Source organism: Akebia trifoliata, chromosome 1, assembly GCF_017979445.1.
Source record: "Akebia trifoliata isolate Shusen 1 chromosome 1, ASM1797944v1, whole genome shotgun sequence".
NCBI classification, from domain to species: domain Eukaryota; kingdom Viridiplantae; phylum Streptophyta; class Magnoliopsida; order Ranunculales; family Lardizabalaceae; genus Akebia; species Akebia trifoliata.
Window position 1 is genome coordinate 29596327 of NC_141375.1, and position 26045 is coordinate 29622371.

Genomic DNA, 26045 nt, shown 5'->3' on the forward strand with positions numbered 1-26045 from the left:
CATAGATAAGATTGGATCCAATACAATGTTCCATTCCTATAAAATAGGAACAATGTCTATGTGGCACAATTTAATTAAAGTTTAAAAGACTCCGGACTCCTAATCAAGTCGTGCACACAACACATTATATTTATTCTCCAATCAAACCATGTCACGTAGACACCATTTCTTTTTCTATGAACGAGACATCAAACACACTAATGTGACAATGTATTGAGAATTATAAATCTTGTTGCCTATATCTTGAGGAAAAAATCTATGATTCTTTGCAGATTGCCACATCAGTGCGGTGTTGAGTATAGTGTCAAAGGAAGTCAATTTAAAACAACTCTTCTAAATGCTCTTATATGCTCTCAAACAATTTAAAAGAAATAATTTAGATATGTCCCTTCATGTTTTGGAGGACTTATAGTACAATAATCTAAATGCTCTTGTTTTCAATCACTAGGTAGAAATCCTAGATGATTCCTTCTTTTGAAAATCAATTATCTTCAAGTTCTTCATTCTCTTAACTAAATTATTTAATAAAATAATCTCTTCAATCCATTACCTAAATTTCTTTTTCAATGTTTTCAATCTCTTTTAGAAAATCTTTGATTTTTTATCCAAAAATCATCATTTTCTATTTTTTTCAAAACCATATATTATTATCAAAGTTTGATGCTTAGAAATGAAAGAAACCAGAGTAAAAAAATTGTATTCCAGACAAACATTAAAGATGATGGATTTGGGATAGTAAAATCAAAAGACTCTTATTAGACCTTAAAGATAAGGATATTTAGGTCATTTTTTGTTGATATATTTCCAAATAGATAAGTCAAAGTAGGTATATCATCAATTTAAAAATATAGGATATCTCAAATATTTACCAAATTGTGGATGCCTCTCTCTCTCTAAATCACCCAAAAAATATACAAACAAACCAAATTCAATTTCATTGTTGAAAGGTTATATTCTCTCTTTCTCTCATTCATGTGGTCACCATCCATCTTTCACAACTTTGTTCTATATGTTGTTGAATAATACTAGTGAAATGACATATTTTAAAGCAAAAGAAATAAAGAAAAGATATGTGGGAACTTAGGGATGGTGACATATTAACATTATTTAAGGGTACTGATCCTGTATTTCCAGGAGTTGAGTTGCCACCTTACTCTATTCTCCTTTACCCACCACATGGCTAGTAAAAAACGTCAATATTTGGCCTAAACTGATGGAGATAGAGATGGAGGTTACAAGGAGGTAGGCCCAAAATTCATGGACTATTAAGTTCCAGAGAGTGTGCCACATGGCATTCTAAGAAGACATGGAATCAGGAAGCTAATTAACCTCTGAAAGTATAGGATCTGAACTGTGAATTTAATTTTGTTGAACTGTGGGTTTTACTTAGCTAATAAATCTTAAGAATCCCCAAAAATGACTTAAGCGGAAGGTACAGTGTCCCTCTTGATGACAAATTTTATATTATAAAATATCATTATAGAATGCTTTTAAAATAATAAAATAATCTTTAATTGATTGATTTGATATTAAAGTAATAATGCAAATAATAACAAACAACACCATTCCACAATTAAGATGCCCAGCCATCAAGCCAAGCTATCAAGCTTGGGTTGAAGAAGAGTCCAACCACCCAATCACTGATGCTTTTATTTATTTATTTTAATTAATCATTTTTAATAATTTAATGTTTGTTATTTATTAAAATAAATATAAATTGCTACAGTAGTTATGAGAAGTCTCATGAATCACACGTTTTGATGAAGATCTTGAATTGCACATCAAAGAGTCCAACCAACTTATCATTTATCACTAGACCATAATTAATTTCCTACCATCAAAACCAACTTAATCCTATAGGTTCGATTTTGGATTAAGTGTTTGAAATCAGATTGAATCCAAAATCAAGCCGATGATAGTATTTTATGCACACACACACACACAAAATTAAAACTTAAAAATTATTGTTGATTTTTTATCAAATCTCAGATCAATTTGAATCGATTTCACGAGTTTCTTATGGGGTTCAGGTTCACCTTCAGGCCATGGATCTGGGTTGAACCAGGAATTGGTCAATTCAATCCAACTTTAGATTTGCCCCAAATCAGACCAAAATCGGATAAACCAGTTTAGGTCTAATCCGTATTACTCGGTTGAACAACCCTAACTTGATGGTTTGAATCTTGGGGTGGTACTTGGCACAATCCAAATGATCCGAACTGAGATAGCCAAGCCGAACCAATGAGGGTTTGAGTTGGACTCGGTCAAAACGGCTTGTAGTAGCCACCGACACTTTCGATGCACCAATCACATCTCATGGCGTCACGCACTCTTTGTGAGTAGAGAGGGACGTCAACATACGTAATCTTTACTCCTTAGTAACCATGGTTACATCTAAACCTGCCTCTGGTCATAAATAAATAAATAAATAAACAAATATTATACTTTATCTATAAAAATGGCATGGCCACGTGTCTTGCACAGAAAACTAGAATAATATTAGTTTTTGAAGATATCTTACTGTTTTCAAGAATAATAATATTCTTGAAGAAAGATACGGTACAACGCACATATTTTTCATATTGTAATCCACCTTTCTTAATTGACTTAATCAGATCATCAAATTGATCATTTTAAGTTCAACGCTTTGTTCATTGAAATGTGAAAATAAGATGATCTTAATTTCATGATATTGGAGCATACAAGTATGAATGATAGTGAGTTGATTATGCTATAAAGCACAGTTAATGGGTATTGCGATGTAGTACTGTATCCTTTCCTCTATTGTCCTGTAAGATTGTATGTGGGCTCGGACAATGAGAGCGTCCGGCATTTCGTCGTTGAGGGCCACATGGTGCTTGTGACTTGTGAAATGAGGAAAGGTTTGCGTGGGGCCCACACAATGGCAAGCTCTTTGACTGTTCTTACTCTTACTGTTGTACACGTGGGCTGATGGCAGTTTGCATTAAAATACACTGCTAGTACCAAGGTCATTGAATGCGGAAGATAGTGGACCATCGCTATATTGTTAAATAAAAATGGGTATTTATGTCATTAACCACGACTTAAATTGGGATCTGGGATGTGTTATTTCGTGCACTATGTTTATAAGGGTGGAAACATTTGGTATCAATCAATTTATGATGAAAATTATAAAAAATATCAATCAAGATAAATCTAAGCTTTGATCAATTCATGGTAACTATGGGTCCAAAGAGTGTGTTGGTGTAAGATTAAAATTATTTTAGTTTCAAATAGTGCATTTTCATCTCACCTAATATCAATTGAGAGTTTTGGTGTGAATTTGATGAAATTTGTTAAAAAACGATCTTTTAACATCTCAATCGACAAAAATGAACATAATTCACACTCAAACTTAGATGACAGGAACATATTAAAATTGTCAACTTAAACATCTTACTTAATAAGCGTTATTTGAATATACAAATTGTCACACCATTGTATTATGAATATGAATATACATATAAGTGACATTGGGATGTTGATATTATCACACAACTATATTATAAAGGGATGGGTTTTACCTTGATTGAAGGACCACCTATTTATTTCTATGTAGACTATATGTCGGTGTTACACCTAAAAATACAATTAGATGTCACGGGATTTTAAAACATCAAAATCAAGATTTAATAATAAAAAAAGGTTTTTTTTTTTTTAATATTTATTTAACAAATCCTTCCTTGCCCATGATATCTATAGGACTGAGGTTTCATTTGAACTTGTGTGACAGTCCAAATGACCCAAATGGAAAGCTCGGTCTTGGTTTATATGATCTTTTGTTTGTGCAAGTTTTTCTCTATTATGATCGTACACAAATGAATAGAGTTTGCCGTCACATAATAACATATAATTTCATTATATTTTGGTGTGATTTTAGAAGAGAAATTATATTGACACACTAATTTTTACATGTAGTACAACGATTCTTATGTAACAAAATTGTTATGTATAGATGTGTGTGTTCAAAATAAAAGTTGGTGATTGGTGTGTTCAAAGTAAAAGTTGGTGTGCTGATAGATGCTCTTTTTTAGATTAATATATTGGCCTGATAGTACCACAGACCAAAAATGACGTGTACATTCATCATAGAATCTGAGCCGTCCAATAACTAGCATTGACTTTCTCAGAATTGAAACTGTCCCATAGGAGGACAATTTGGGAATTCTGTGAATGATATATAGTACACGTGGTCCTAATCCGTACGAATTCTATTCCGAATAAGTTGTCTCAAATTGACCATTCGAGCTACAATATAAGGCAAAGTTGGCAAGAATATTAAATACTTCAAAAGAAAAAGAAATATTTTTTATTTTTATATATAAAAATATCGTTTAGAAATATTTGTAAAATCGTGATAGTGCGACATCTCAGTCACTGAACCATAGATCATTTGCCGTGTGATACGTATGAAAAAGATTTATGATTATGCGTATATCAAGGCAAATGATCCACGATTTTGTGATATGATGTACGTCAGAGAGTGCATTAGAAATCATCACACATATTTGTAAGGTGTCAAGTTAAAATCCCATACAATAAAAGATTTGATTCTCAATTTCAAATTTTGATTACGCGTGATCTATATGATAAAACACAATTATAATCCCAACCCTAATTATAATTACAGGGACAAACATCCCCTCTAATTATAATTTTGGAGTGGAATTCACGTTACGCATCCCATTCCTCTTAATTCCCTTCAATTTTATTGTCTTTCTTTCTAATATTTCTCCAATTTTACGATCTTTCATCTTTTATCCTCTTTGTCAATAATCCCCCCTCTAATTTTATTATATTTTCTCTTAAAGAGAAGTTTCGTGCCATAGACACATGCAAACTCTATTTTATATAATAAAACACGAACATAGTCTTCTCTGAATATTGTTAATTTCACATGTATTTTAAGGAATAATGTCAATTTTATTACATTTTCTCCCCTCCTCTTCCAAACACCCCTTCAATTTTATTATTTTTTTCTTTTCTATCATTTTTTAATAATATCCCTTCAATTTTATTTTATTTTCTTTTTTATCTTTTTTTTCATAATAATTCTCTAACTTTATTTTCTTTACTATTCTACTCATTTTTCTGTTAATACCTCTGTAATTTTATTGTCTTTCCTTTCTTACCCCCTTAACCTCGAAGAGAATGACCATGTCATAAGCAAAGATAAAAACTCTAGCATGAATATATTTCATAAACAATGTCGTACTAAATTATATAACGATGTGGCAAAGTAAAAAATAAATAATTTAAAAAATTGTACAATTTAAGATTAAGTGGATTCTTGTAAAGGGAAGAAGAGGACTGAAAAGGAAGACTCCAAGCATTGATGGTCACAATAATTCTTGGAGCTCACACAATTAATCATACATGGATTAGTCTTTATCGACCTCCCATCTTTTTCTGTCCTATCTTATCATGTTTGTTACATGTAACCAGCTGCATTTAATATGATTGAATGAATTTCTTTTCTTTCTCATCACATATTGTGATCTTTAAGAGACAAGATGAATTTTAGTTATATGGATGTAAATAAATTTATTTCACTTGATATTGTATGATTAATGTGTGTTTTCAGAATATGGTGTAGAAGATAAAATTAAGATTAAGATATTAGAGAGGATTGGTGGGGAAAATAAGGGAAAGGGATTTAATGTATGAAGAGATAGATCTAAAATAGATTAACTGTGATGGTGAATTATCATTTCGTGAGCTGAAAATAAGTTATTTACTATCCTGGCTAATTGTTCATTTTAATTATTAAAACGTTAATGATCACGTTTTCATTATATTTAATAATAATTAAAAAATAATAATAATAATGATTTTCTAACTAGAAAATCTTCACTAAGTCAATAATCGATTAATGTGGTACCATCACGGAACCATAGATTTTTCCTTGGGATACACAATTGCATATCCCCATAAAATCTGTGTAGTTGTGTATCCCGATAATAATCTATGATTCTTAGCTCGTGTCACGTCAGTTGAGTATTGATTGAGTGAAGATTTTTTACTTAGAAAATCAAGACAAAAAAAATTCAAAACAGTGACGAATTCGCCAGTTTTAAAGTGCCTATTTCACAGGTGTAAAGTGATTATTTCCAATCAATCACTTTAAAGCGGCGAATTTGTCACTTTGAACTTGCGAAATAGACACTTTAAAAATCTCTGAATTCGTTACTGTTCATGTTTTGATAATTAAAATGAAAAGTGAGCCAGAATTGTAAATTCATCAAAAACTGATCACTTTTTCATAAATATCCGTTTTAGTAAACCAATTGTTACTTCTGTGAAAACTTCTCCAGTATTTATTTATTTTTTTAGCAACATTTTAATTAAATTCAAAATAAATCTAAAATGTTGTACAAATTAACAAAAGGAAATACTTGAATTGAGGAGTATTAAATTTCTTCAAATTAAAATGATAATATATATATATATATATAAATAAAAAAATTTATTGGTTTAATTTAACATTTGGATCTAATTTTTTTGTCTCCTTCTTGAGCTTAATTAAAACTTACCATAGCCACTTGTTCTGACAACTCACAATTAAGATTCAATGGCTAAAGACAAGCAAACGAACCTTATTTTTGGTTGCATGCATATGGCTGTCTACCCAAAATAGGTCCAAAAATCAATGGGCCCATTGGGCATGAAAGAGGTTTATGTTCAATAGTAAAAATGTCATATTCATCTTCTTTTTTTTAATTATTATACAAATTCGCTGTTGATCAATGCCTTTTAAAATCTAATCTAAATCATGAACCTTAGAGGACTGAGATGTCATTTGGCAAATGTAACAATCCACGTGCCCTGATTGAAGATCTCAATCCAAGCTTTATATGGCCCCTTTTATCCACATAACATTTTCACATATAGACAAACAGCCAATAATTTTTTTTATTTTTTAATTTATAATGGGGGAGTCTTACTAAGGGGGCCATAAGAACCAAAATCCATACATCACACGCACTGGGTAAGTGAGGGTGCGCCTTCGAGTGACCTCGAGGAAATACTACTTATAATGGGTATCGAACTCACAACCTACAGATTCTCACCACTTATTGGATCTAAAATTGCCATTGAGCCACCCCCTCGGAGTTAGGACCAGGGGCGGATTTACAGTGGGGGCAATTGCCCCCACAAGAATTTCTAAAATCTATAGGGAGGTATTAATAATTTTAAATTTTTTTTAACATTCTACTGTTTTGCCCCCACAAATTTTTTTAACATTCTACTGCTTTGCCCCCATAGAAAATCAGAAAATTTTTCTATTTGTAATTTGCCCCCACGAAAACAAAATCCTAACTCCGCCCCTGGTTAGGACCAATGATCTTACAAAATCAAAGGAACATATTCATATCTTGAGCATATCAAGAAGTCAAGATAGATGATAAAACAAATAAGAAATGTAAAATTTTAGAAATTTATGTCTTTGTGATAACGCAGGAGCCCCAATAATTGACAATTCGAGAAAATGACATTTTATTAATTTGCCCCTTGCACTCAAAAAGGTTGTCCATTAATCTCATAGCCAAACTCAGCCTACACCAAAACTTAGGTCGTTAAGGTTGGACCCAATATTGATTTTGAATTTGAGCTAATTACAGGTTGTTTCCATCACTTGCACAACATGCTTGATCAATGGGCAAGTAAAGATGGACATTATAGGAAAGAGTCCTGATAATCTGACTCACTTTTTTGTACCCTCCCTTTATGAATCGTACAAAATCATAAAGATATGTACTTATATATCTCAAAGCAAAGGATCAACGGCTCTGTTAAAGGAATGTACAAAAAAGTGAGTTGGATTATCACGACTCTTAAGGACAAATGATCACTACGCCAACCTTTTCCATCCTAAGCATTATTTTTCACTCAATGAGTAACTTGGACGTTAGACATAAGAATGCTTTTGCAGGTTCACTCCTGGTGGTATCCGAAGATATAAAAATAAAGAATAAATCAGTAATGAAACCCAACTAAGAATCTCAAGGCGCATTACAACTTTTTTGCATTAACAAATGGTTAAAATAAAAATTTCAAATCATCCCACATGATTGATGTTAGATTAGTTGTAAATCAAAATAATTGAGACAATATATGGTTATATGAGAAGGAAACCTCTGTTGACTTGGCTGATCATCCTCAAAATGTTTTTTCTTAATTCTTTTATTTTTTTATAAGTTTAGAATTCATAGTTTTTTATCCTTATATTTTTTTAGGTACAAGACTTTAACTCAAGACCTTGTATGTCTTATTTGTACAGGGATTTCCTTTTCCAGAAGGACATGATGAGAAAGAGAGTAGGCCTTGGACGCACATAGAGGTCCAAGGCACCGTGAGACCACAGCCCATTGTATTTGGGGTTAACTAGTCAAAAAATTTTAAAGCATGCATGTCATGCGTACAATAACACATGCATGTGCACCTAGCTCGAACTTGGGTTTGGCTCTTAATTGAAGTTCTTTTCAATCAAAAAAATTTAGATAATTTTGTCACATCTCAACCGTTGATCTTTGAGAATGGTTAGATTGTGATTTCCTTTCTTTAATGAGCTTTAAACCGTTGGGATTTTTCAATGTTCAAAAAACGGCCCAATTAAAATCCAAACATACATCTCATTAATATAGTGAACTGTTAAATTCTTTTAGGCCATTGGGCCTATTCTCTATAAAACAGATCGTGTCCTAATATTTGTGATATATAGAAAAAACATTTCTAATCTCTCTTCTTCTTTTCTCTATTGTCCTCTCCGAAACAGTATCTTATTACTTGTACAACATTCAATTCGATAACGTAGATCAACTATTTTCAAGTGCACGATTAGGGGAGAAGATGACTATTAAATCGCAAAATTGATTTTAAAGAGAGCGACTTCTCACAAATAAATTCTTCCAATTTCTTCCTTTTCATTCTATTGTTATTTAAAATCTTTTTATTTCAGTGACACAAAACCTTACAGAGCTAGATTTGATAACATTTTTATCTCTGGTTAATCAACAATCAAAACAATCTTTCTACACACGAGTCACGATGTTTAGCTTTTAAAATTATAAAAGCATCCTTTTTAGTATGTAATATTCAAAAACCTTCAACCAATATTTTAAATTACAGGTAAGTTCTTTCAATACTTTTGCATTTGCACATGCCACCTTCCAGTAAACTATAATAAATCATATAAGGCCAATGAGAGTAACATTCCAACAGATTAATTTTCAAAAAAAAAAAACATTCCAACAGATTCAAATCCATGCACTACGGCCTTCGGCCTCATTGATGCAACCCACTCATATGGCAACACCTTCTGACTGCAATAAAATTTATTAATACCAATAAATTCATCACATAACATTAAAAATACTGAGAGAACAAACCAAACCAAACCAAATCAGAGTTGACAAACTAATTTATTAACCATAGCCTACAAATAAATATATCATAGCCAATAAATGGCTCAAAAACCATGTATCTTAATATTGTCCTTCTTCACGATGCCAGCCTTCACAAGGAAATTCGAGACGTTCTTTCGCTGATCACCTTGAACTTGAATTACCTTGCCCAGCTCGTTGTCATGAACGACAGTACCATTGCAGCAAAACTCCTTCTTGAGGTCCTTGAGAATCTTGTCCAAGCTAAATTCTTTCTTCAGCCCTTGCACTGTTGTCAGGCTCTTCCTTCCATTCCTCTGTTGTATACGGATGTGCACATATTCCTTTGCCCCAGGGGCACCCGAGTCCTTAGCCTCAGCAAATGGATCTGCACAATCAACCAACCACATCAATCCCACCAATACTAACTACACCATTAAATGGACTAAACCCCAACCATGGTTTTAGAACTACAAGACTAAGTTGTCTTGGACGTGTTTTCCAATATGTTTGAGTCGTCTCATTCAACAATGAGACAAATGAGCCATGGTTTTAAATCTTGTCTGATACGTTTGCCTTGTCTAACCATCTTGTTGGTGGATGATACCGAGACATATCAGATGAGTTGTCACGGTCTTGGACAAGATTTAAAACCATGACCCCAACTCAGTAGCCATTAGACTGCTTTTTTATTTTCTAGAATAGAAGTGAAACATGACTGATTAATGCACCCGACCCAACCTCATTATTCGAATTTGAGTCTGATTTTCTGGACCAACAGAGCTGGTACTAATCAAGTCAACCCAAGATTACATTCACATTCTAAAACCAACATCCAAACCTTGATAGACCAAACCCGAATGCATGTTTAGGTGCATTTTGAGACCTGAGAAGTGTGCCCCAGACCAATACACACAAATACATGATTTGAAGCTGACCGACCCTTTTGACACCACTAAATTCCATAGTTACAAATTACAACCATAAACATCAAAAGCTGAAGCATACGTACCAAAAGCGGTGGGGATCTGGATGTCGAGTTCAACCATGTAATTTAGCTGTTAAAGAGATGTCTGTAACAAACAAGCTGAAAGAAATAAAAAAGGACAACCACTTATTAGTATATATATATATATATATATAAAAGCTGGCCAAATTACAAAACAAAGCACACAAATTACATCCTCAATCATCATCAAAACCTTGTATCCCCCAAGTCTCTTATCCACAAAAATCTGTGTCCGGAATTTATCCTGTTAATTTTCCCATAAAATTTTAAATTGCTAAATCTAAAGAGCACAGATTATATTCCTCCTCCAAAGGTACAGACACCAGGAATCAACGCTGTGTATTTCACATAGATAATAAATTCACCTAATTTTAATCAACTAAAAAAAACCCAATCTGGTAAAAACTCGTATCTATTAATAAGTTTTTGAGCTCACACAATCAATTTCAGAAAAAAAAAAAAAAAAAGAGTAAAAATTTGATTGTAATTAATAGGGTATTTTGGTTTATTTAAAAGCAAGATTGTGTCTTTATTGTATAACAGGAAATTTCGAATTGTGGGACTTGTTCGAAATAGTCTATAAAGGCATATTCTTATTTCCAAAAAAAAAAAAAAAAACTTTTTCAATTTGGGATCCAAATAGAACAGACCATCAGTAAATTAGATTACCTAACATAAAACAAACAAAACCTAGCTGATGACGAATCATAATAAAACCTAGGTAAACATCCAAATCTTCAACAAAAGATTAAACAAATCGAAACGCTTAATTTCTCGATACAATTTAGAAAGATTAATTCTTGCGTGATTTATCAACAAAAGAATAATATCTACACGGAGAGAGAGAGAGAGATTTTAAAATTAAATCAAATCAAATCAAACAGAAATTAAAACCTACCAATCAGAACAAAACAAGCTGTAAAGGGTTTTAACAGAGAGATATTAGAAGAAAGAAATGAGGAAATTTAGGGAAGGAGAAACTGAAATTACCTGACAAGGAGGAGACTTGGAGAGAAACGAAGGGAGGCAAAAACTTTGAGACGGTTTACACTTGTAGCCTCTGAGGTCTTTATATAGATTTCAAAAGCTAACTCGGGTTAGAAATATTTGTATCTCAGATTAAGGACGTAAGGGTTTGGTTAATTAAATTAAACGGTTGAGATGAATTGATGGAAGTTTAGACAGCGATGATGAGATGATAGAGGACGCCTTTTAAGGCAAGTTGCTAAAAGGCTTTTGAACGCGTGAATTTCACGCCCTATAAAATATCAATAAGGCGGTCTACCTCTAGCAAAGAAGAATCATGAAGTGGGCCCCACTGGCTTTTATGGCAGAAGAATCCAGATACAACTTTTCTTTTTATTTTTAAAATTTGACGTAACCTCGTTTGACTATTGTCAATCAAAGTAAGAAAATAAATCGAAAAAATTAAGACAAGACAAGATGAAATCACACAAAGAGACACAAAAATTTTATATGATTCTCTCTAAATTTGAATATGTCTAATATGAAAAAAACTCACAGTTATAGATTACATCATTTTATTAAAATATTAAAAATATTAAATATCTCAAAAAATTTAATTAGAATTTTATATAATATTATCTTGACTAACATAAAAGTATGATTTGATTTACAATTCTTTCTTGTTAACCAATACAATTAGACTCTACAAACAACAACATTCTTGTCTTAGACACAAATTCATAATTGATTTTTACTAACTTTCATTTGTAATAATTGGTGGGTTAGGGAATAAAAGTCATGGACCCAATCCCAAAGAGATGAGGAACAATTGTTAATTTCCTAAAGAAGGAAAGAAGGAAGGGAGGGTGTAGGGGTGGATTTAAAATAAAGGTTGGAGGGGAGAGGGAATTTACCTTCTTATCCCTATAAGATTTTTTAAATTCTATAAATTAATATGTTATTACGACAAATTTTAACGTCGCATAAAAAAAATCTATCACTATTACTCTCAAGAATTATTTTTTCCTAGTCTTAATTATCCTCACAACTACTGATTGTCCACACACACACACAAATTTCTACTCTTAATTGCCCTCAAGTGAGTGAAATTCTGATTCCACCTTTGGAAGGGTGGTTACTCTTGCAGAAGTTGGCACTGCAGAGAGTGAAACATGGCCCATGAAGATGCCTCATTGGTTACCATTTCCAAGAAGAAAAGGACGTAAGCGCTCTTGGCTGAGAGATTTAGGTGCTGTTTGTTAAACTGAAAAAAATAAGTGTTGAATAGCATTAAGCACTGAAACTTATAAGCGCTGAATTTAAGTGCTGAAAAAATTGTTTGTTTAGATGCTGAATCATATATGTTACATATTGCTGAAACTGGTAAATTGTCTTTGTTATCCTTACAATCATATTATACATTGTTTGCATATTTCAAATGCCTATTTCTTATCAAACACAATAAAATATATTATTTCTTATAAAATTAAAATATAATTCATTTTTAAATAATAAATTATACTCAAATCTTCAATTTATAAATAATAATTTCTATTTATAAAGCCCACAAATTTTAAATTAAAAATAATAATGTCATACAAGTCACCAAAATTTGAAATCAACATTAAAATAACTTAATTTTGGATGAATAATTTTCAATAGAAATAAAGGATGTGTAATTATAAAAACACCTTATGAATTAATAAGGCAACCCACACCATAACCAATTTTTTTTTTTTTGTTTTATATGGGTTAAAGTTTTTGGAATGAGCACATTTTTAGTGAGGATGGTCTAGAGATCATCCTCACAAAAAATCAGTCCATTTTGAAACTTCTAACTCTTCAAAAATAGTTTTTTTTTTTTTTAAAGGACGACTTACGGTTCTTGAACTTGTTTTGATAGGGTTAAAAGTTTCAGGATGTGCTGATTTTTGGTGAGGATGATCTCCTCATTGTAGAAATCATCTTCATCAAAAATCAACTTATTCCAAAACTTTTAACCACCCATATAAGACAAAATAATTTAGCTATGGTGTGGGTTTATTCATTTGTGGGGTGCTTATATACTAATGAGGAGATCATCATCACCAAAAATCAACTCATTCCAAAACTTTTAACTCATATAAGACAAAATAATTTAGCCATGGTGTGGGTTTATTAATTTGTGGGGTGCTTATATACTTATCCATGGGATATAAGAGGTAATATCCTTTTAAGAATAAGGGTATACTTGTCCATGCTCAAAAAATGAAGGGCATACTTGTCCGTGTCGAAAAAAGTAAAGTGCTTATCGCTTCAGTACTTTTTTTCAACATCAAAATAGTGCTGAATTTTTTTCACTTATTTTCAGCAATAAGCGCTGAAATATAGAGTAAACAAACGCGTCATGTTAACAAAAAGTGCAGAATTTAATTTTTTTCAGCAATAAGCACTGAAAAATAACGCAAACAAATACTGCCTTAGAGCCACTGCTTTTTATTTTACTATTTTTAATATAGAAGGGCTGGATAATGGTTATGGAGAGTCCCACACGCATTGTCATCATCCATATGTATTCATTGTAGTTAACAGATTTTGAGTTTAATACAAGGAATCTACACAAAGATGCTGAAGAGGAGTTTTTCTATGTTTTCGACACTTCTTTCAAGTTCAAAGATTATTCAGATAGTCAAAATTTTTGGGTCATTTATTAAATTGAAAAAGAAAAAAAAAAAAGTCATGAAAGATTTGAAAGTTTTAAAACGAGTGCTTAAAATTCTAGACAAATATACCTCTCACTAACAAGGTGTTTGTACATCATGGTTTTAAATCTAGTCCGAGACTGGGACGACTTATTCGAGTTATCTCAATATCATTCACTAACAAGACAATTTGACAAGTCGCCTCAAAGACATGATATGTTCTAATTTTAAGGTTTTTTTAGAAATCTCCTTTGAGACAACTCAAATAAATTAGATATCTCATTCAAGACAACTCGATCTTGTTCATGGACGAGACTAGATGTTAAAACAAGTTTTAAAACCACAATGTACAAATTAGACAGAGTATTTCTAACTCCAATGGCTAGAAGTATTTAAATGTGCGTTTGGAGAAAAAAGATCATTCGAAAATAACTCCCCAAAAAATCAATAAGTAGATTCATTACTCTTTCTCTCTCTCTCTCTATTTGATTTAGAGTGCTGAGGTGACATTAGATATACTGTGCATTGTGAGGTGCACGCACAATCACATATGTAATTTATCGTGATATGAGTAAAAAGTATTGTTGGGTCATGTCTTTTATTCTTGTATATGGAGAGTTGTCGTGAATTCAATCTGGATCTTTTGATGATCCGTTAACGACCCATATGACTCGTTTTCGCCCCCGAGCAAAATATTGGGCCCTTTTGGTTTTGTTTTGGATCCGACCCTTTTAATCTCTTTGTAACCCTAAGTATATAAAGGGTAAGAGATGAAACTCGAAAGAGGTGTGAGAAATATACGAGAGACTGAGAGAAATTGTAACCTAGTTCTTCTTTGGTTAATATAGTTAAATCGCCGTTTTTCGCCTGTGGACGTAGGTCGATACTTTGACCGAATCATGTATATCTTGTGTCGTGTGAGATTCTTGTGTTCTTGTTTGATTTATACTTCAGATCATAGAATTTAGTCTAACAAGCATCTATGATTATTTATGCACCTACACGCCAAAAATGTAAAAATTGCAATAAATCCAATGTCACCTCACCATTAGTGTTTGATTTATGATGCTTATTTGACCATTCCAAATTCCAAGGCTTTCCTTAGAAGATGCCAACTTAGCAAGTTGGTAAGATGTGAGGAAAGTGTTCCCATGTCTTAGGTTCCGACTAAGGTATTAAATGCTGATTTTGGTGTCCATTTCAATTAAACTGGAAATGAAAATTTTTTGTGAAAATATTTCAATCAATGTGGAAATGATTGAAATATTGAAGAAATTTTCATTGAATCGTAGGAAATGATAAACTAGGCATTAAAACACACTCGTTAAATCATCAAAATACAATAAACTATCATATGGAGTGTGAAATTGAATAAAAAAATTTTGTTGCACATTCGCACATGTATTGAGAGGCTGATAGTGAAAATAAGAATGATAATGTTGCATTAACAACATACAACTTAATATGTAAGACAAAAAAAATGAAGAAACTGTCAAGTATTGCACTTAAGTATTATTATATTTCTTTTATTTTTTGAATAAGTATATGAATAAATTGCTAATGTATCCAACTAATTAAAATATGGTTGATTGTATGCATGCTTATATAAATGTACTAATATGTTTAGAACATATTAAAATAATATGATATGGATAACTAATTAACCATAATTCATTTAATTTAATGAATGAATGTTATATGCAATTTTTTATTAGTAAATATTATGTGTAATTATAAGTTTTTTCAAAAAAGAATATTTGGATCGAAATTCACTATTCATCAAAATACTTCACGAAATTAATAATGATTTCCACCGAAATATATACAGAAAATATGTCACTTTTTAAACAATGTCGCTTAAATTTTGTGTCGAAACTTTGTGAAAATGAAAATATGGCAATTTAACACTGGTTCCGCATGATTACCTCACATAAGGAGAGAGAAAAAAAAAAAGCTTTCCCCAAGTAATAACAAAAATATACCAACCTTGAATGAGGAAAGTTTTGCACCACTATTAAGTACTTCCACCGATTCAATATTTGCTTAGGTCCAAATAAAATTTGGACAAACCATTTTAAACTTCAACCGAGTTCAATATATGTAATTTCAAGCAAACATGAAAAAAAAATGAACTCACTCACCAAATCAACATGTAAACTAATTTGAATAGAGTTGATTCACTACCAGCATGTTCAATTGTAGTTCTCTGCAACTTCAACCCCAAAGGGTTGTACTTCTGAAAGTCCAATTCTCATGGTAAACTCTCACTTTTCAAACAAGCCCTAAGCCATCAACTTGGGAATTAGTTGATTCAACTTGAAAACTTAGCTGAGAATTGGAAACTCAAGAAAGATCCTGAACCAAATAACCCACTGGGCCAATTCATGAAGCCCCTGATGAAAAATTGCTCAAACCAAATATTAAGATCAGCCTTTTCAGTCATAAGGTTTCACCAAATTGTGGGCTAATGGCCCAGAAGGTAGGCCTAAAGTAGTACAACGTTGCACTACTTGGGATCACAAACATTTGAAAATTTTATTCCACTGCATTAAGCATCAATTCAATTGCAGCAGGCACATAAAGAAGGAATTGCTCCTCCAAGCAAAATTCAAGTTCCACATTAAATATGCCAAGCAATCATCAAAATAAAATTAACTTTAAATTTCTCATGTTATTGACAGCCGAAATTGAACCATTGAAGGGGGGGCTGCAACAAACTATTTTGTGTTTTTTTTTTCTTTTGTTCAGGGCCTTTTATTCCGTCAAACAGAAATCTCAGAGTTGCTTGGCTGAGCAGTAAATTATAATCCGTAGCTGGTTTGTGAGGTCTGGAGTAGATGTACCTCCTCCGCCTTTTAGAATTTCAAGCAGCAGCACAGGATGAGAAGGTGGTTGTTCCAAGAATTCAACGGCTAATCAGATTTCGGATGACATATGGAAGAATGCCTCCATGATCAAAATATGCCAATTCCACCTGCAATTCAAACAAGTCATGAAGCCAATCCTCATGGAAAAGTAAAACGAAACATAGTTTCTGCGGGGGGTGAAGCACAGATGGAGATTACATTTTCCATCCATTCAAGATCTCACCTTACAAAATAATATGGATTTTCAGTTAAGAAAATGTACACTTAATGATCATTTATGGCAACTAAACAATTTGGCATTTCAGCCAACTATTGGTGTTTGTGTGGAAATATTGACTCAATGAGCCACGTGAAGGACAGTACAGTACCTCTGTGTCAAAGCGAGCTGTGCAAGTGAAAGATTTGCCGGTGTCAGTCACAACTGTAACATCTTGACCAGGTCGTAACTCGCTAACTTTGCTTGGAAGGTCAATGGTGTAACGCTCATGACCGGTCAGGCCTAGGGTGTCAGCATCCTCACCAGCCTTGAAACAAAGAGGGATAATGCCCATTCCCACCAAATTACTTCGGTGGATTCTCTCAAAGCTTTTTGCAATTACTGCTTTTACACCCTGATGGAGAACAAGGATTGAATTAAAAAAAGAACAGAGAAACACTATGCACGCAACACCCAAAGAAAAGATGTGAAAATTTTGGGAATATATGCAAACTAACCAGCAACATGGGGCCCTTTGCAGCCCAATCTCGAGAGCTTCCACTTCCGTATTCTGCTCCAGCAAGGATAATGGTGTCGTGCCCACTTTCCTTGTATCGCTGAAATTAGCAGTTTGATGAAACTGGGTTTAGAAACTAACAATAAATCATCATGAGGAACCAATTTCTGACACTGATTGAAACTTTCTGCTTACAGTTGCAGAAAACGACCTTACAAAGACTAAATATTTCAAAAAATGAAAAATAAAGTACACGTTTTGTTCATAAATAATCAGTATTCTTAATACTTCTGAACAATGCCATGGATTTTAATTTGCATAAAAATAATACGCATCAGAAGGTATACCGAAGCTTCCTATACAGAGTAATCAATCACTATCATTTGCAGGCAGGCTGTCATGTATGATGAAAAGAAAGGCATGGAAAATGCATTCGCAAAGAACCATGCCTCCACAATTTTCACAATGACAAAAGATAAACATCAGATGTATTAAACAAAGTTCTCCACTATACAGTGGGTTTGCCTATTTGGCAACATTAACAAATTAGTGTTTACCATGTGAGAACATGAATGAAAGTTTAGAGCGCACCACATACAATAGAGCACTACCGAGTCATCCCAAACAGTAAATAATCAAACAAAATGAGAACAAAAAAAAAGGAAAATAGTTTGGCTGGCAAAAGAAGAAGAAAAAAAAGTATGACAAATAACTTAAGGAACTCACCGATGCTGCATCAAACACATAAAGTTTCTCCCCTGTTGGAACGTGAACAGTCTTTGGGCCCACTTCCCCGTTCAAGAGCTTATTGACAATACGAATATTGGCAAAGGTACCCCTTGCCATCACTTCATCATTGCCACGACGACTTCCATAGGAATTGAAGTCCCTACGATCAACCCCACGATCAAGGAGATACTTTGCAGCTGGGCTGTCCTTGTGGATGCTCCCAGCTGGTGAAATGTGATCAGTTGTAATACTGTCACCAAAGTTGAGCAAACAATAGGCATCCTTCACTCCATGGGGACCGGGTGGATCCATGGTCATGTTCTTGAAATACGGGGGCTCATGAATGTAGGATGAGTTCGGGTCCCATGAGCAGAGAGTGGCTGTTGGGACCGATAGTTGATTCCACATGGGATTTCCCTTCGTGATAGACTCATAAGTGCTCTTGAACATAGCAGGCAATACACTAGATTGCACAACCTGAACAGTGAAATATTTCAAGTTATTTTGTGAACAGATCACTGGACAAACTTGGAGGAAAAGATAATGTTGTCTAAGGTGTCTGCAAGAGTAGCAGTGCCCTACCTCAGCAATTTCTTCAGTGGATGGCCATATATCCCTGAAATAGACACTTTTACCATCCTTCCCTGTTCCTATGGGCTCCTTCTCAAAATCAATGTCAACCTGAAAATATGGTTTACAAGGAAGCAACACTTATTAGGTGACATGTGCCAATAACAGAATTATGAACGTATCTATGTTCAACAGGAGAGAACATAAAACTCCTTGAGGTATTGTATTGCAAGTGCAGTTTCAACAGGACTTTTTTTTTTCAAGGGTATATCTTCAAAATACAAATGTGGTGATTTAAATTTCAAATGCCATAATAATAAATAAATAAATAAATAAATAAAAAATCTCTAGTCCATTATTTTCCGTGGAAGTTCCAGCCTACAGCCCCTGTCATCTTATCCAAAACAGAATGAAATGACTGCCAACAACTACGATGCCCAAATGCCTGCCTAAAAATGGAACATAAATTGAAGTGGATACACAATGTGACTGGACATCACATTTGAGTTGATTAAGAATTAAGACTGGTAACACAGGAATGGCCATAAGTGACCAAGTTGTCCAACTCAATATACATTAATCGAAATTTTAGTTGTAAAAAGGCATTAATTGTTTGTGTGTTAGAATTCATTCATGCAAAAAAAACCAATACAAGATATGATTGAGGGTCCTGGCCCATGAAATTTCCTTCTTTTTGTACAGGCCCATTTACTTCTCCTCAATTTGTTCATTTTACTGTGAAAACGTCAAGCAAAACAGACAAACAAAAAATACAAAGGCATCATATAACCAATGAGATTTGTCTACATACCGTGCCAGCAAGGGCATAAGCAACAACTAAAGGAGGAGAAGCAAGATAGTTAGCTCGGGTCAAGGCATGCACACGACCCTCGAAATTTCGGTTGCCAGAAAGCACAGCTGCAGCAATGATGTCTGCAAGTAGATAGCAGAACATTAAGCAAACTAACAATCCAGTGTTGGGATTCTGTGTGTGTCGATTCATGTCAGACACAGTAAAAATACTAACAATGCCGTATCCTCCTTACATAGTGTAAAATGAAAAAAAGAATATAATAGATAACAGAATTTGGTAGTAAAACAGAGAAGCAAAAAAAATTATAATGCTACCGTTTTCTGTAATTGCGGAAGCAACTGATTCATCAAGGTCCCCAGAATTTCCAATACATGTTGTGCAACCATAGCCAACAATATGGAAGCCCTGCTGATTCAAATACTTTTGCAGGCCACTATATAAAGCAAATCCAACCCAAAATTTAGCGTCCAATGGAAAAATAATAAACTTCATATTGGAAGCATATAATAAATGTGTACCTCTGGAGCAGATATTTTGTAACAACACCAGAACCTGGAGCAAGACTTGTCTTTATCCATGGTTTAACCTAGTAAAGAATCATTTGAAAACAATCACTAATAATAAACACAGGGTCTTACTGCAGAATGGGTGACCAAGATAAGCTAAACAAGCAAAGTGGAGTTGAGAGTAAGTGACTAGATAAATTAAGGTTTCTCAAAGACTAGAAAAATAAAGTGAAGTTCATGACCGACCTCAAGACCTAATTCACAAGCCTTCTTTGCAACCAGTCCAGCCCCAAGCATGACACTGGGGTTCGACGTATTTGTACAGCTGGTAATCGCTGCTATGACAACACTACCATTCTTGAGTTCTGCAGGCTGTCCATGGAAGGAGAACTTTGCAACTTTCTCCTGCAATTCTTTTGGTACGCAAAATCCCTGTGAAGTTAAATATATATGGTCAGAAATACAACTACATGTAGCCATCAGAATGGGCAAACAAAGAACCACCACTGACAACACTATCTAATGGAGCTCAGTTTATTCAAGATCACATATTTGGTCAAATCATTATTAATACTGAACTAAGTGAAGTTCCAAATGTTCCCATCCATAAAAACACAAATATAAATAGCCTTTTTGAAATAATTTTTCTCATGATTCAGTCATCCTTAATTAGGACAGACCAATCTATGAAAAAGTCATTATGTTTTCATTGATGGACAAAAACAAGTTGTTGACATGAACACAAGCTGAAGCAACAAATTCAAATCCAATGCAAAATTAGACAAGTCAAACAACAAAATGGTGGATATGTCCATGAAGGTGATCTGCACCTCACCTTGAATCCAACTTTGTTATCCAGACAAGAATGCCAATCTTTCTTCATGTCCTTCAAAGGAACACGGTCGTGAGGTCTGCCATGAAGAGTAGTTGAAACATCACATGAATTAAGGACACATCAAAACATCAACTGAGTTTACATTATTACGTGGAGTTAACTATACAGAACATACCGCTTTGGTCCTGATATACAGGGTTCAACCTCCTCAAGGTCCAAATGTAAATAAGATGAGTATACTCTTTCTAGTTGAGGCTGGATCCACCAAAAATATCAGTTAGATCCCATATTTAGAACTTCTATAATAAAAAATGTTTTTTTAAATAAAAACATTAAAAAAAAAAAAAAAAAAAAAAAACTCTACCTCACTGTAGTCAACAAACATATTGTTTGCTCGCAGGTAGGCTTCTATCATTGCCACCTATTATGGAACAATTAAACGTCATCTTTTGGTACAAACATTCAATTAGCAACCCAACAACTTTGTATGTAAGTAAAACACTCACAGTTTCATCACTTCTTCCAGTTAATTTTAGATATTGCAAGGTGACACGATCTACAGGAAAGAATCCCATCGTGGCACCATACTCAGGTGACATGTTGGCAATAGTGGCCCGGTCAGCCAATGATAATTTACCCATACCCTCACCTATATGCAAATGTAACAAGTTTAAAACCTTACACACAAGAAATAACAGATGAAAATTAAATCCCATTGAACTTCATGAATATCAAAATTACCATAAAACTCAACGAACTTGCCAACAACGCCATGCTTCCTCAACATTTGGGTCACAGTCAAAACCAAGTCGGTAGCTGTGACACCATTGGGCAATTTGCCAGTCAACTTGAACCCAACAACACCAGGTAACACCATGCTCATGGGCTGTCAATTTTTAGAAAAACAGAAAAGAAAAAAGAAAAAAAAGCATTATAGTAAAGAACACAAAAGATCATTCATGATATATATATATAAGTGCAACACAATGCTCATGCAGGATTCAAGTGTAAATCAAACACGGTTCATATGTACAAAGGAACTGCTTCTAACGGGATGAAAGGATCATGGATTTATTGTAATAATTGTCCTAAAGTCGGTACCTTGAGCAACACAAATTAATCATTTCAATATAATTAAAGAAACAAAAGGAAATCGGTAATTCCTTGAATTCCTTTACCTGACCAAGCATTGCTGCCTCTGCTTCAATTCCTCCAACTCCCCACCCAGCAACTCCTAACCCATCAATCATAGTTGTGTGGGAATCAGTTCCAACCACACTATCAGGGTAGAGTACATTATCAGTGTTAAAAACAACACGGCCAAGGTATTCGAGATTAACCTGAAATATCATCATTGAGATTCACTCACAGAATCTATGAAGATAAATAAAATAACTGTAAAAATCCAAAATAATACTACCATTCCGTTACTATTATCAATTGGAAGAACGAATTATTTAAACAGAAAAAAGGGAATAAAAGAAGAAACTAAATTATGCAATCTGGAATAAACATAAAGTTAGGTAAGCATCTAAAGCAGAATCTGTATATAGTATCTTTGCTGTTCTAATGCAAAATCTCTTACCTGGTGCACAATACCAGAACCTGGAGGAACAACAAGCATGTTATGGAAAGCAGTAGAACCCCATTTAAGAAAGCCAAATCTTTCTTTGTTGCGTTGGAATTCAAGTTCCATATTCGATTGGACTGCGTTTTCTGATCTTGCTACATCAACCTGAACTGAATGATCAATTACAAGATCAACTGGAACCTGGAAGCAAGATATTGTTTTTAGAACACATAATAAGAACGTGAAAAAGAAAGAAAAAAATATCGGGAAAGTAATAACATGAAAATCCCAGTGAAAGAAGTTTGAAGTAGTGGATCACACCACAATTCTAGTAATTATCTTTATTTTTTATTAGTATTTTAATAAGCTTATTAAACATTAACTTGTTTAGATCCAACTAAAAGTGAATATTGATTCTAGACAAACAAATAGACATTTTTTCCTAAATAAAACTGATTTTATTAGAAAGAGGATGAGATTGCCTCCAAGAAAAACAAAAAACAAAGGTAACTCCTCCCTTTACAAGCCATGTCCCTTCTAAAAGAAAACACTCAAGGAAAAGACCTAAAAACTCTCTAAACTGCTGACAACAAAAGAAAATATAACCTAAAATACATATAACTACTGCTTGAAGTAAGTGGTTATTCCCTTCAAAGATTCTCCCGCTCTTTCCTTCCATAATATCCCTCAAAAAAAGCAAATGGAACAATTTCCACAAAACCCTATCTCTGGCAGATAAGACCATAAACTTCCAACTTTGAAATAATGGAATAACCAAGCGAGAGTGAAATCATGAAATTTGGAACAAAGAAAGAATAAGACCAAATTGAATGAACAAAATCACAATAGATACGGAGATGATCAACAAATCCCCACTCGATTTACACATGAAACAAAAGTCAACTAAGATAATAGCCCTAATTCTAAGATGATCAATGGTAAGAAGTTTGCCTAGAGCTGCAACCCACACGGAAAAAAAATTTGCTTTGAAATGAATCTTAGGGGCCCAAATTACAGAGGCAGGGAAGTTAAGGCCACTATCTCCGCGGAGGAAAGAGTAGAAAGACTTCACGCAGAACTTGCCATCCTAACTTCAAACCCAAATCCTACAATCTTCCACCTGAATAGCAAGAGCATAAGAAGATAACAGACTAAAGTGCCTCCTCAATCCAAAATTTCAAGACAATTCTTCACCATTTAGAACAAAGAATGTACAGACAGACACTTTTTTTTTTTAAATTAAGTATAATCTTGAAAAAGGATCCTAAAAAAGACGTATCACTGCACCACTGGTCCTCCCAAAATTGAACACAATCTCCTCTTACCACCTTGAAACAAGTAAGCTTGCTGAACTCACAGTCCACTTTACAAATCCCTTTCCAAACACTAAAACCATTAAACATTCCGGTCAATTGACTTTCCCAACCCATTGAATTATCACCATACTTTGCTTTATTAATTTTTCTCCACATGCTTTCATGCTCAATCCCAAATTGCCACATCCTTTTCCCCAACAAAGCATAATTGAATAGTCTAAATCTTTTAAACCCAAGGACCCCCTTCTTATTAGGCTAACGTACGATCTTCCAATTTACCAGGTGGAATTTGTGTTTATTAGATAACCAAATAGATATATTCCTACCCAAAAAAAAACTGTACAAAAGCGTTAGGTAAAAAAGTATATCAGGGAGCCATCACGTATTGAAAATGATAAAAAAGATTCCCCTTTGAAGAACTTTATTGATAAAATGAACCTTACAAGAAATCAATATATGAATATAGGAAAGCAACACGCACCAAGGGGTTGATCTTGTTAGAATCACTGCCAAGCTTGTTCATAGCATCACGCATGCAAGCAAGGTCAACCACAGCTGGTACACCAGTAAAATCCTAGACAACAAATCAAAAGTTACACAGACAGGCAAGACCTAAAACATGGAAACTATTATGAAAATTAGCCTCGTGATCTAACCTGCAACAAGACACGAGCAGGCTTGAAGGGAATCTCGACTTGCTTTGGAGAAGTATTTTCCCAGTCAATGATCTTCTCAACATCTTCCTTGGTGACTTGGAAGTTGTCGCAATTACGGATAGCTGACTCAAGAAGGATCCTGATAGAATATGGTAGCTTATCTGTGATCAAACAAGGTAAAAATGAATCTATATCTTGGGGAAATTGAAAGAATATTGTGAATCCAATTGTAGAATCAAAGACCTAAGCAATTTCAGAAATTGAATAACTATTTAGTTCCAAAATTAACAAATTAATTCAACTAGAAGTATCTTATAGCAATAAAAAACATAACAATTTAGGGAAACTAACCAATCCTTGGATCATTCAGAGCAGTTAGACTGTAATACTTTCCAAACTCGCCGCCTCCAGGCTTGGGAAGACTGGTCAAGATTCCTTTAAAAACATTCTCAGAAGCTGAAACAAATTCCAACAAACAGGTCGGATCCAAAACAGAAATCCATAAGGTAAGCACAATTCCATAGACACATCAGTCATTCCTCATACACCAATGAAACAAGAAAAACAAAAAGGAGTTTTTTCAACGAAAAAAATTCTAAATTGAAATGCTTATTCTAAAAAATATCTAAAATTCCCTCCAAAACATTGAAAACTAATAACCTTGAAATGGATCCAGTTCCTCCAAATAATTACAAATCAATCTAGAAAGACGAAGTATTTGTCAACAAATCAAACACGACAGAATCCACAAAATTCCCAAAATAATACAAGATCAAAGACCGTACCCATGGTAGCCATCTTCCGTTCGAACCGTTCGATTACAGGAGCAGCAGTTCTGATCTGAGCGCGAAGACTAATGGGGGATCTCCAATCGAAACCTTGGCTCCACCGATGCAGAGATCGAAAAGCAGTCGAAGTTGAAGGGGTAAAAGATCGAGGATTGGTCAACGGAGGAGATGAAGTTAGGGTTCTAGAGATGGATGAAAAAGATGAGAGAGTAGATGAAAACCTAACCCTAGAAGCTCTGATGAGTGCTGCTGATGATGAAGCTGTTATATACATGACGATCCACGTATCAATCGATGAGATGAGGTTGCAGGAATGGAACCAAACAAAACAAAACGGATTCGGATAGAGAGAGAGGAGGCGTGTGGGAAGCACAGCGACCTAGAGCCGAGTGCCACTTCTAGAAGGCGAGATTGGTCTTGAGAGAATGTCTCGGTGTTACTGGTGACACAGTCTCTTTGATGCCTCTCTTAGTTACTTTCATTTCTATGGATTACACGTGGCATAATCGTGCATCGCGTGACTTTTATTCAATATTGAAGTGGGCCAATCATTAATTGGTCAGTGGGTCCGCAGAGTGTGCTTCACTTATTCAATTTTTGATGTCACCTGGAAACAGCAAA

The 26045-nt window shown here is 33.9% G+C and overlaps 2 protein-coding genes across 3 annotated transcripts; both read right to left on the bottom strand.

Annotated features, from left to right (window-relative positions):
* Positions 1–9338: 9338 nt before the first annotated feature.
* On the bottom strand, positions 9339–11549 carry LOC147411578 (Translation initiation factor SUI1 family protein). Of its 2 annotated transcripts, none has more exons than XM_086450072.1 (3): positions 11404–11549; positions 10417–10491; positions 9339–9792 (listed from the first exon to the last, which is right to left on the bottom strand). In XM_086450072.1, the coding sequence occupies exons 2-3, from the start codon at positions 10451–10453 to the stop codon at positions 9491–9493; spliced, it is 339 nt and encodes a 112-aa protein (XP_086306198.1). In that variant the 5' UTR covers positions 10454–10491; positions 11404–11549; the 3' UTR covers positions 9339–9490. The 2 variants fall into 2 exon arrangements, with proteins under 2 accessions (XP_086306198.1, XP_086306200.1); XM_086450074.1 differs by having other exon boundaries at positions 10417–10477; positions 11404–11482.
* A 5021-nt stretch (positions 11550–16570) lies between these two features.
* Positions 16571–25828, bottom strand: LOC147411579 (aconitate hydratase, cytoplasmic). Its single transcript, XM_086450078.1, has 20 exons — positions 25422–25828; positions 24988–25092; positions 24637–24797; positions 24462–24554; positions 22680–22865; positions 22273–22434; positions 21836–21980; positions 21601–21743; positions 21459–21515; positions 21270–21349; positions 21095–21170; positions 20506–20691; positions 20272–20339; positions 20068–20186; positions 19751–19872; positions 18952–19050; positions 18367–18846; positions 17642–17740; positions 17296–17538; positions 16571–17034 (listed from the first exon to the last, which is right to left on the bottom strand). The coding sequence occupies exons 1-20, from the start codon at positions 25696–25698 to the stop codon at positions 16966–16968; spliced, it is 2970 nt and encodes a 989-aa protein (XP_086306204.1). The 5' UTR covers positions 25699–25828; the 3' UTR covers positions 16571–16965.
* Between the last annotated feature and the right edge of the window lie 217 nt (positions 25829–26045).

What these genes read in the sequence shown, in the direction of transcription:
- LOC147411578 (XM_086450072.1), bottom strand. Translation starts at nt 10,453, where the DNA reads ATGGTTGAACTCGACATCCAGATCCCCACCGCTTTTG. An exon ending in CCAGATCCCCACCGCTTTTG is followed by an intron (nt 9,793 to 10,416) that starts GTACGTATGCTT and finishes TTGATTGTGCAG; the next exon opens with ATCCATTTGCTGAGGCTAAG.
- LOC147411579 (XM_086450078.1), bottom strand. Translation starts at nt 25,698, where the DNA reads ATGTATATAACAGCTTCATCATCAGCAGCACTCATCAGAGCTTCTAGG. An exon ending in CTGCTCGTGTCTTGTTGCAG is followed by an intron (nt 24,555 to 24,636) that starts GTTAGATCACGA and finishes TTTGTTGTCTAG; the next exon opens with GATTTTACTGGTGTACCAGC. An exon ending in CCACTGAAGAAATTGCTGAG is followed by an intron (nt 18,847 to 18,951) that starts GTAGGGCACTGC and finishes TTCACTGTTCAG; the next exon opens with GTTGTGCAATCTAGTGTATT.